Source organism: Vigna angularis, chromosome 1, assembly GCF_016808095.1.
Source record: "Vigna angularis cultivar LongXiaoDou No.4 chromosome 1, ASM1680809v1, whole genome shotgun sequence".
NCBI lineage: Eukaryota > Viridiplantae > Streptophyta > Magnoliopsida > Fabales > Fabaceae > Vigna > Vigna angularis.
The window spans coordinates 24,377,809-24,390,157 of record NC_068970.1 but is presented as its reverse complement, the minus strand read 5'-3'; the positions used below and the strand labels follow the sequence as shown (position 1 = coordinate 24,390,157).

Here is a 12,349-nt window from a genome sequence, read left to right as displayed (position 1 = left end):
AAATAAAAAGTAAATCTTAAACTAAAAAATTATTAAAACACCATTTATATAATTAGTTTTTTTTTATGATTATACCATTTTTTTATAGTACAAATAAGAAGTATACATTTTGTCCATACCTTTAAAAATGTTAAGAAAAAAAATAATACTTACATCAAATAAATAAGTTGAATATGAACTGATAACAGGTATTTTCAAAAGCTTGTAAATCTTGCAGAACTTGTCCCAAATCAATATACAAAATCCATTTTCACTCACAACTACAAAATGAAGTTTCAAAATTTGTATACACAGCTGTTCATACACACAGTATGGTTCAGGCAAACCGGCGCATACCAGTATCCATTAATTTCCTGACACGAGTTTTTAAGCATGTTTTAGTGGCATTTTGTGGGCAAAGATGGCTAATTCAAGGTTTATCTAATTAAAACTTTTCTACATGTCAATAAAAGAGGCATATCAGATATGATGACAAATTGGAGATAAAGCTGAAATGCTCGAATGATAGCATAGTTCATTCAAACTTACCAGTTTTCTTTAATCTCATACTATTTAGAACAAGTTCAACAACATTATGTGATAATGATCAACCTTTACAAGAACAGCTTAAACATCCTCTTCGATGGTCATGGGAAAAACACAATATTGTTGAGATTGGTCCATGCAATGATATCAACCTCCAAAACCTTCTAGCAGACTATCTCTCATTGACAGATCTCACAAAGCGTCCAATGGATAGCTGGTGTAAAGATAAGCAAACCTCCTTTCATTAGGAACAAACACGGCGCAAAAGGCCAGAATAAACTAAGGCTTGGGAATGAATCCAATACCTCATAGTTCAATATCTGGAACTCCCACCAGGAAAGAACTTGGATCGTCGGTTCCCAGAAGTGGAATATACTCAGACCCTCTCACATGAACACTAAAGCAAGCTACATCAAGAACATATGTCAGCGAGTTTGGAGCAAAGGTTGCATACAGAAGATCTTAACAATTCTCTCACACTTCATTTGGGTGGGAAGGGGGAAAAAAGGCCATCTTATATTGGGTTTTCAATATGAATGAAAATACTGTATAATCAACATTTCATATTCAGTGGCAACGGTTTTGCTGTTTATGTAAATAGTGTCATCACGTTGTAAAATCCGGTTTTTCTAATTCAGTCAGGATGGTTTAAAAATAATTAAGATTCAAATTCTAAGTTATGTTAAATATATAAATTAAAATGTTAACATTTTAATTATTCATTTTCGAGAACTCACCATCTCTCTATACTTTCTTTTTATATTCTATCTGCATGGGAGATAGCTTCAGCTAGATCAACACTATCCAATAAAAATTGGAATTGGAGTAAGTTTTTCCCGTAACTTTCACCAACACAACGAATGATCCCATGCGAAAAGCTTACAGGGATAGCAAATTACAGCACTGGGAAGAATTATCTTAAATGGTCTCAACTCATTAGGACCATATCAAAGGGAAAAGGAAAGGGCAGTCACCTTACTGACAATGCCCCTTATGAAACAGATGCCAAGTTCAAATCATGGGACGAAGAAGACTCCGTGATCATGGTATGGTTGTGGAATTCTATGGTACCAGAAATTAGTGATACTTGGGTATTCCTTAAATCAGCAAAGGAAATTTGGGAAGCAACAAACCTATTCTAAGGCCAAGGATGCTACACAAATATGAGGTAAGGTGAAAACTTTGGGAGCCAAACAGGGAAACAAATCTGTCATAGAATATGCCAATCAACTCAAGTCTCCATGGGTGGAAATGGATCACTATCGTGTTATAAAAGCAAGGTGTTCAGAAGATTCAGCAATCCTTAAAGATTACATTGAAAAAGATAGAGTTTATGATTTTTGGGTAGGCTTGAATTCTGAATATGTCAGGTCCTTACCCAAATTTTGGGAAAAGAGAGTCCCAGCCCAGGACTTAACGAAGTCATAGCTATCATTCGGAGTAAAGAAAGTAGGCGAAATTTGATGTTGGAAACCCAATTGTTGAAAGCACAGCAATGGTAGTTGAAGAAGGAACAACCATGGTTGTTAATCAAAAGAAAAATGGATTTCTTAATACAGAGAAACAAAACATGAGGAAATTTGGTGTACCTACTGCAACAAGCCAGGCCACACACGGAAGAAGTGTTGGAAGTTACATGGAAAAACCAGTCGAGAATGGGGGCAGAAACCTCCTAGATGGGGGCAAAAAAGGAGGTTCTCAAAAAAAGGGAGGACAAGGGCAAGTACACAATGCTAATGGACATAGTGAAGAGGCTGGTCACCTAAATCATGAAGTGATAGAAAGGGTAAGGTCTTTTTTGAGTAAATTGGAGAAGTCCACGGGTATGTACTCCTTAACATATTCTGATAATTCCGTTTCTTTTGGACTTATGTTTCAGATACACTATTTACCCACTCCTGGATATTAGATTATGGATCCACAAACCAGATGACACCCCCTACCCAAATATTATTCCACATATTCTCCATGTCCTAGCAACAACAAAAATTCCACAGTGGACGAAACCCTTATAAAAGCAACAGGACAAGGAGAGGTCCAAATAAACCCATCCATAATGTTAAAAATATTCTCCATGCCTAAGTTGTCCACAAACCTAATTTCTATCCAAAAGCTTACAAAAGATCTCTCATGTAATGTTTTTTTATAACAATGCTTGTATATTATAGGACAAGAACTCGGGGAGGATGATTGTACATGCTAGAGAATGAAATGGCATGTACTACACATAGAAGATCCTAATATACCTATCAGAAGTCACTCTCTTATATCTGAATCCACCATGACCAACAAATAGAAAATCCGACTATACCAATTGTAGGATGTCTCGTTCCAAGTTGTGAAAGCAATATTTCTTCCCTTGTTTAAGAACTTAGATGTGGGGAGTCTACATTGTGAGGTGTGTGAGTTTGCTAAACACAAGCGTGTACCATTTTCCTGTTAATGTTCCTAATATCTTGGGTGCAAAATGGTTTTTAACCTGCATTGATGATTTTACCAGGGTGACTTAGGTTTTCTTATTGAAACAGAAATCTGAATTTAGCTCTATTTTTATTCGGTTTGTATCAATGATTAAAAACAAATTTGGAGTCAATATTAAGAGGATTAGATTTGACAGTGCCAAGGACTACTTTAATTCTTTGCTAAACTCTTTTTGCCAAAAAGAAGGGATTATCCACGAGTCTTCATGTGTTAACACACCCCAACAAAATGGGATTGCAGAAAGAAAAAACAACCACCTATTAAACCAAACTAGAGCCATGCTTTTTCAAAATCATGTTCCTAAGAAATTTTGGGGGGAAGCCCTACTTACTACTCCCTACTTGATCAATAGGTTACCCTAAAATATTCTAGAATCAAAAAGCCGCATGCAAGTCTTATCCACATTATACCCACCCTTGGATTCTACAAATAAACTCCAACATAGAATATTTGGGTATGTATCCTTTGTATATGTTCATAGTAATGATAGGGGGAAACTTGATCCTAGGGCTATCAAGTGTGTATTCTTAAGGTACTCAACTCCACAAAAGGGATACAAATGTTTTCATTCTCCGTCAAGAAGACTTTATGTGTCAAGGGATGTCACCTTTAATGAACAAGAGATACTTCAAGGAACTTCAGGGGGAGAATGTAAGAGAGGAAGATGAGACTCTAATGCTTCCAAATATGACTTTTGGGGCTGAAATTGGCACAACTAGTGCTGCTACACCTATTGTACCTGAAATTAGTACTGTCGGACCTGTTGAACCTGAAATTGGGAGCACTATTTGACCTAAAATTGGGAGTACTGTTGCTGAACCTGAGTTAAGTCAATGTCTGCCAAAGAATTTGAGATTAAGACAATAGGGAGACTCAAATGTTTTTTGGGAATTGAAGTGGCCCATTCTAAGAAAGCAATCTTCATATCTAAACAAAAGTACATTACTGACTTGCTTAAAGGTAAAACAGCTTGCAAACCAGCAAATACTCCAGTTGATCCAAATACTAAGTTAGGAAGTGCAGAGGAAGATATTGCAGTGGATAAGGAAATGTATCAGACTTGTGAGCAGGCTTGTCTACTTGTCCCACACTAGGCCAGACATTGCGTTTGTTGTTAGTCTAGTGAGTCAGTTTATGCATCAACCAAAAGAAGTACATTTACTAGTTGTCCTTAGAATTATTCAATATCTAAAAGAGACCCTGTGAAGAAGGATTTTGTTCAAACGAGACAAGAATGTAAGTATTGAAGCATATATGGATGCATATTATGTTGGGTTAGTTGTGTATAAGAAATCAACTACTAGATATTGCACCTTCCTTGGTGGAAACTTGGTGACTTGGAAGAGCAAAAAGCATAATGTAGTGGTTAGATCAAGTGTTGAATCAGAATTCCAAGCAATGGCCCAAGGTATATGTGAATTTCTATGGCTGAAGATTATATTGGAAGACTTGAAGATAAGGTGGGATAAACCTATGAAGTTATACTGTGACAATAAATCTACAATTAGTATAGTCCACAATCCGGTGCAACGTGATAGAACCAAACACATTGAAGTAGATAGACATTTCATCAAAGAAAAGCTTGATAGCAGCTTGATTTGCATTTCATATGTGTCCACTCAAAATCAACTTGTAGATATTCTCACAAAGGGCTTGAACTGTATCAACTTTGAAAGAATTATATCCAAGTTGAGAATGGAAAACAGTTATTCACTAGCTTGAGGAGGAGTGTTAAAATTGATACTTAATGTATTTTAGGAAAGTTTAAATTTTCTTATCCATCATAGCTGATTATGTGTTGTTAATGCTAGGATTATGTTTCTAGAATAAATCCCATAATTATTGGGATTTGTCTTCTAGAATTAGTTGATTAATATTTCCATAATAGGCAACAGGCTCGGGTACATATAGATCCAATGACCTAATAATTATGTATGAGAAATAAAATATTCTTCCTTCTAAATTTGAGAGAAATTAATAAAATGCCTATGGAAGATTCCTTTCTCACTCCTCTCATCATAGTAGTTGCAATGGAGGATGAGGAGGTGGTTGTGTTCGTCCCACTAATGTCACACCAAAGCTTACTAGCAGTCTCAGCTAGCAAATATGGCCCAAGCCATCACTTCTACTATTAATTTCTAAAATTTTTGTTGCTTTATCATGAACTTCGCAAGCTCCAAACAACCAACCAATTTGCATTATTTGTTTTAGGTGTGGATCAATCTAATAATCCTTTATTTCTTAGTCCTCCTCTCTCGAACCTTTCAATGCCTCCTTGACCTTTTTGGACTCCTTGTCTTTGGTTACTCTTTAAGACACCTCTCAAATTAAAGTACAAGACATCGAACAAACCCATCCTCTCCCTCAACTTTCTTTAAACTCTACCTTATTTATCCCTGAATCTCCTTTTAATCTAAATCTCTATTAACAAACTTACTCTCACTCTTAATTATTTTGTCCTATTTGTTAATAATTGTATTCTTATATAGGATCAGTGCAATGGATGGACGATTGGAATTGGACATGAGTTTGGAGGATTATGTCATCTTAGTCCTCGGTGACTTGTGTTTCTTATGCCACTCTAGCTCTTGTACATCAGTGCTTTGGGCACTAGAGTCTAGAAAACTTGTGCATACTTGTTTCTAGTTTTTCTATCGCTAAGTATTTTCAATGTGAATCATGTCAACTAGGCAAACATACTTGTTTGTTATTATGACATTGTTTGGGTAGGATCACCATTAAATAGGAGGTCCACTTTTCATTAGTGGAAACTTGATTTTTTGGAAGATCAAGAGAATAGTTGCCAAATCTAAAGTTGAAGTTGAATACCAAGCAGCAATTGCAAGCATGATTACTTGGCATAAGCAACTTATCCATCAATTAAAATTTGGCAATACATACACGACACTGGACCAATATGCGACCATGAAGTTGCTCATGTGCCGTCATGGTTACTTAAGAAACAATGCTACTCGCCCAAGTTACAACTTGTGGCCTAGGCACGACTCTCCTCTACAAAAGCAATTCTCTCTCCTCTTCAACTCTCATTGCTAATGCAACAAGTAGTCGCTCAAGCAACAAGTAGTCGCTCAAGCAACAAGTAGTCGCTCAAGCGATGAAAAATTAGGTTGTTGGGCAATGCTTTGGCTTGTGCACCTAGTCATGTCAATCAAGAAATAAAGTGACGCTTGAGTGGGGGAGAGTTAGTATTGATTCTCTTTCCTCTAGAGTTGATTGATCAAACCACAAAAGAACCTCAAGCAAGAGAAAGGTTGTCCAACCAATTTTCTGCTAGTATCACTCAAGCAACGTTAGCTCTCTTAAGGGATATGGTTGGTCGTTCATGCGATAGTCTTATGGCATAGTGAACATAGATACCTCAAGCAAGGTAGTTTTGTTCATAGTTATGATATATGTATATTTGTTGTAACACATAGTAAGTGTTCATATGTTTTGGTAGGAATTACCATAACAATGTTCATGCATCACTTGACCTAGAACTCATGAACTCTCCATGTTACGTACCATAGGTTTTTAAGATTATATATATAATGGGGTTATCATACAAAAATATAGCCATTAGCTGCAGCAAAGATCAGCATTTAAGAGTGAGAATGACTTTAGACATAAGAAAATAATGGAGTTGAAATATGCAGGATGCAAAATCATGAACTTAAGAAAAGAATCTCATGAGTGAATGTAGAACTAATTTCTTTAAAATATGACGAGATGAAATATTTTTCCAATCAGCCACTAGATTATTCTATTTGTGCTTGGAGTAATAAGGTATCAAGGCATCAAACTTGATAAATAGAACTTTCAATCTTGCACACTGTAGTTTGAAAACTAATGCATTACCATTCTCTATTTTCATGACACTTTGGAGCATTACATCCATTTTTGTTTTCATGTCAGAATTGTCATCCATAAGTGGCGCTACTAGAGTAAGCTCCCTGTATATATCACGCACAAATTTGCATATCTTCTCAGCAAATTCAAGTTCACCATCTGATATCCTACCTATTGCTAAACGCATCAGCTCTCCAGTCAAATCTGCAAGCTGAAAACAAATAACGGAAAGGATCATTTAACTCCCTTAAAACATAACATTTTTAACAAATAGATACCTTGGACTTTTATTTTTCCCCAATTGATCCTTAAACTGCGTAATATTCTATTGGCTCCTTCTATTAAGTTAGGGTTAAAGCACTGACAATGATAATCTCAATTGTTTGTTTTTCTTAAATCTCGACCTTTAACTTTTATATTTTTAAATCAGCTTTTCTTTATTTATTTTTTTTTTAATGTGGTTCCAGATTCAATGATGAGATTCGGAAGGACCAAAACATTAGGTCTTCTTTGCAGTAGTAACAGAGACGGAAAGGGAACCACAGTTATTGCCAACTCTGACTCCAACAGCTGACACTATCAGCAGCAAACATGAGCAAATTTCATGGAGTCCCCCCTGGAAGTTAGTGAGCTAATACCACCTGCACTAGTTGTGCCATCTCTGGTGGTGCAACCAGATGAGTACTGACATGTAGTATTGACTCATCACCCTCACTGAGCACAAGATCATCATCAAAGCATGTGTCAACTCAAGAAAATAAAGAGGGTCACATATCACACCTCCACCTTGGCCACATTGACAATGCCATAAAAAACCATTACAGTTCCCCTATCTCCACCGTCAATGATCCTCCCACCCCAGTTACCCACAGTGAAGTGTCTCATTAGCTCCTCTAATGCCCTTCTACTAATACCTATGCATAAGAAAGTTTCTCAGAACTCACTACCATTTCAAGAAGCATGCAAAAAGGCAATTTTGATGAAGAAAGGCAGACCAGTGGAGGAAGTTCAATTGGCAGGTCTGTGAGAATGAGTTTATTCTCTCGCAAACAGATCCAAAAAGGATGGAGGAAAAATGAAGTCAATATGGAGCATAACGAGAATTATTTTAAACAGAGGACGCACCATTTGATAGAAGAAGAGGGTGGCTTACATCTTTGCATAGTTGCACACTTTATATCCTTTTCTTCCTTTTTTTCATTTTAGAAAAGTCAAAAATTTATAAAAAAAGGTGATTTAAAAAATAAAAGTAAGGGATATTCGGATTCAATTAACAAATGCACAGTTTACGGCATTGGTATCAGAACCAACAAATTATCGACCTGCTCAATAGACTGAGTTGATGGTTGAATCAGTAGGTCACTAATTGAACATATGTTAAACTTTACACTAAAGATTCTATATATAACTTCAACTGTATATAACCACATTAGTTTGGCTGATGTGGTGGTTCAGTTGCTAGCTAGCTTCCCAAATATAAACAGAATACTTTTAGTCAGTCTATTAAATATATATAACTTTTAAGTTTATGTGAACAAATTCTATATATAAAAAACTTGCTACACGGGTATCTTGTAAACTCCCAGTAACCCATCTTGGTAAGCAAGGAAGCATGGGTTCAAATGCAACATAGTGCAAATTCTACCCAATTTTTTGCCTTATTTCACTCGATATTATTCCCTTTGCAAGTGCACGCTTCAATTTTAATCAGATCTGCCCAAGGTGAGCAGCATAAAATGTACAAAGGGTATCAGCAGGCAACAGTTGGTCAGAATGTACAGCAGCAACTTGGACAGTACACATGGGCCTGTAGACAGCAATCCAAGACCAATTCAAAGCTTAACTGGATGAGCCGGTTTTGACCAGTTTAAAGCTGAGTTAAAGATGTAAGCATGGGTCAATAACATCTCTGATCTGAAGACATGACTTTTTTTCTGGAAATAGGTCTAGTTCCCCATTAAACTGATCGGACTAGTTGGCTTATTCCAAGTTTTACAACACTAGTTTAAGGATCAACTTGAACCGAAACAGAGGTCAAGTTTACAGAGGTTAAAAGTCTTGTCCCAACATAAAAGTTAGGTTCTATGCATGCTTTACCTCCATATGAAGATTGTTAAAAAAGTGGCAAAGGAAACTACATAAATCATCACAGCAAGTCAAGAAATATTAAGAATCTGTTAAATTGGGTCTTCGCAACAGGGAAAATGATAAAATGTTAAGAAATTTGTTTTTACCCCTAATAGATAATCAAGGACATTTATCTGCAGAGGATGTAGAGATGGATCATTAAGTGGTAGCAATGTTTTGTTTATTTCATCAAGCTCCAAAAGTGTTCCATTTTTGCAGAAACAACAGAACGTAGCTGCTTCGACATACTCCTGTATCTGCATAGTGCAACCGCCTAAGACAAGAATCAGAGAAAAGTATTTGATTTCAACAAGGAAATATATTATGTGAAGTATACCCCTGGTGAGTATGCACGCCTTAGCTTCCAAAAATCAGTTCCCTGCAATTCTTTGACTAGTCGTGACACATACTGATCTGTCACAGCTGCTAAGTCCTTTTCAGCTTTCTCAAGTACTTCCACTTTATTGAATTTACTCATCCTTGTTATGAAATTAGAATACAGTAACGTCAGTAGGATCATGAAGATGTAGATGACATGTAAGATTATAAAAATAAATCATTAACCATCTGCAATAGAATTTGGACTCCTATTTCTTTTATTTTATCTTTTTACTGTAGAAAAGAATTCATCGAGACATAAAGGTCTAAATAACTCATATTTACTCATTATATTTGCATTGAAAAATTACAAGGGAAATTAAGGTATAAATAATGAATGTGAGATTGCAAGAGTAATGTAATTCAGATAATACTCACTGCTAATAGAAAACAATCTCATCACACTAAAATAATTTTGAAGTACAATTAACTTGATTCAGATGACAAATTCAATAACACAGGACAAATTAATCCCAAAAAAGAGCATGAAAAGGATATAACGTAATGTTTAAGTAATTCAGCTAATGCAGATAACACCGCCATGAAGATGTATAGAGAACAGGAGGGATGGGGGAGTGGAGAGAGAGGAAACCTGTGCACTTGAAATATGACTTTTTTGCTATTCATTGTTATATCTCGACTTGCTTTGACCACTCTTTCCCGTTTGTCATTCTATAAATATAAATATACGTTTGAAAATAATCAAAATAATAGACAAAAATGGAACTATAAACAACAATATTGTAAAGGTCCTGACTTTAAAGGATATTCTTAGCTACCCAATATCCGTATAGATTTAAACCTTCAAATTAAGTTATTGTAAAGTTTCCATATATAATCAGCGAGGCAAAAATATTGTAAAAAGGGGCAACGTGTAGTGTGCTCCAAAACATCAATTAGCAAAATCCCAAATGAATAGCAAAACACTATTGTTAGGCCTTTGCTACAGCTACACTAAGAACTTCCTAAAGGAAGAAGAAAAGACACTAAATAGGAATAAACATTATCCGCCTCCTTCCCTTTCATTGATAAACCTAAGTAGGGAAAGTTATTGGACCTAAAGTGTCCAGAACAAAAACAGAAGTGCATTACATAATAACTAACAAACAACCCAATTTTAAATAAAGTTTGTCATCCATTTGGGCTTTCTGTGTTCACGTGTGAGCCTCTTGGAGGTGCTGGCCTTTGTTGTATCAACTACCCTCACAAAATGAAAATTGTGAGAAATTTGTGAGGAGACTCTCCAACATAAAGCCCCAAGCCGAGGGGAGAACAAATATATATAATAAAAACTGTTAAAATTTCAACATCAACTTTGCTTATATTGCCTGGATAAGAAAACACAAGTAAAAAGATTTTATAGGAAAATATAACATTCAAATCAAATGCACAATTTCTATGATTTCCAACAAAAACATTCTATTTGTATATTCCTTAGCCACTTTAACAAGGACAAATACTAATTCAATATTCCCATTACAAATACAATGGTCAACATTTAACATACCATCAGTCCTTTTCTCCTCTCTCAGTGTTTGGGTCTAACGAGTTTGGAGAGAAAATTTGAAGTAAACGTTATCCTTGCTAAGAATCCTTGCTAAATGAGAGATTGTTATTTAACTCCCAGCATCCCTTTTCATATTTTTTAAACATTTTATGATTATATAAATAGATTAAACTTCATCCCTTTTCAACCAAACTGTTATTTCCAAACATATCCCCAAAGGGCACTATATTGTCCTCGATACACCAGTGAAGAAAGAAAACAAGAATCTGAAACAAGAATGTATGAAAGCTAATATGAAGTAGCCTAAACGTGAAGAAAGAACCCTAATATGAAGCAAAAGCCCTTTCAACTCACTCCTACTCAATCTTGCAATGAATTTCAAAAAGCTTGGGAATTTGAAATAAAGAATAGACAAATTAAATTGTGTGTGACATTAGATGAAAAGCATTACAAGGTCATTGAGATATTCAGCATATCCGGTAAAAGCGTCCTTCATAGCTGGTTCAATGGCTGTGGATGTGGCCATGGTTCTTACCCTCTTTGCTGAGCCCTGAAAGTTGTTCTCGGCAACTGAGAAAGTGAAAACAAGTTATTGACGGCAATGGAAGATGTTCCAATCACACAGAGAGGGTTACCTTGATGGAGGCGTTGAGGTTTCGATGCCATGAACAGAGAAAACTTGTGAAGAGAGTGTAACATGTGTTCTGTTCTTTTCTTTTTTTCTTGTCTTTTTAATCAAATTAGAATTGGTAACGGCGTAACTAATAGCTATACTTCCCACGCCTAAGACCCTGTAATCTTTTAATTTAATCTACTTGTTATTTTCTCATTTTTCTTTTGTAATTTATGAAATTAAATTTTCTTAAAAAATGTAAACTTTCGAAATTACTTATATTTGTCATAAAACATCATTTCAAAATAAGTTGAATTTTAATATTGGAAAAATATACGTATTATAAATGAAAGTCATGATATTTTCATAGACAAGTTAAAAACTAAATATTTGAAAAAATTTAATTTCTATCACACTCAACTAAATCCATACAACATATTAAAATATTATCTTATTTTTAATAAGTGTTTATATATCCACATGTACATTTGCTTCTAATATAAATAAAGTGGTTATATATTTTTCCTAAAAGGTCTAAAGAATAATAGTAATTTGTAGTTTTTATTAAGATTAATTGAAAAAATCCATAAAAAACATAAATATTAAAATTCTTATTTTCCAAAAAAAAGTTAAAAATCCTAACATTAAAGTTACTTGAAATTTAAGGACTTAAAGTAACATATCAAAATATAATAAAATTTCAGTATGTGATAAAATAAAATAAATTAAATAATATTATTTAATTATTATGTCAATACAAATCACAGTTTATATTGTCAACGCATAAAATAACTAATGCGAGTTGCCTTTATTGAAAGTAGTCTCAATTTCATTAATTAAGAAAACACTTTTGCACAACTAATGTTCTA

General features: G+C 34.8%; 1 protein-coding gene across 4 annotated transcripts; it reads right to left on the bottom strand.

Moving 5' to 3' along the window:
* Window positions 1-483: 483 nt before the first annotated feature.
* LOC108319134 (uncharacterized) lies at window positions 484-11,614 on the bottom strand. 4 transcript variants are annotated; one of them, XM_017550168.2, is made up of 8 exons: window positions 11,503-11,612; window positions 11,319-11,437; window positions 9,953-10,032; window positions 9,320-9,461; window positions 9,090-9,239; window positions 6,865-7,066; window positions 831-932; window positions 484-739 (listed from the first exon to the last, which is right to left on the bottom strand). In XM_017550168.2, the coding sequence occupies exons 1-7, from the start codon at window positions 11,564-11,566 to the stop codon at window positions 832-834; spliced, it is 858 nt and encodes a 285-aa protein (XP_017405657.2). In that variant the 5' UTR covers window positions 11,567-11,612; the 3' UTR covers window positions 484-739; window position 831. The 4 variants fall into 4 exon arrangements, with proteins under 4 accessions (XP_017405657.2, XP_017405661.2, XP_052734921.1 ...); XM_017550172.2 differs by having other exon boundaries at window positions 11,319-11,417; window positions 11,503-11,582; XM_052878961.1 differs by lacking the exon at window positions 9,953-10,032 and having other exon boundaries at window positions 11,503-11,614.
* Window positions 11,615-12,349: the final 735 nt, after the last annotated feature.

Excerpts from the sequence above, each read along its gene's own strand:
- LOC108319134 (XM_017550168.2), bottom strand. The coding sequence starts at position 11,566 with ATGTTACACTCTCTTCACAAGTTTTCTCTGTTCATGGCATCGAAACCT. Across the intron at positions 9,462-9,952 it reads GTCATATTTCAAGTGCACAG|GATGAGTAAATTCAATAAAG; the intron begins GTTTCCTCTCTC and ends TTTCATAACAAG. Across the intron at positions 933-6,864 it reads TGTCATGAAAATAGAGAATG|CTTGCTTTAGTGTTCATGTG; the intron begins GTAATGCATTAG and ends TTCTTGATGTAG.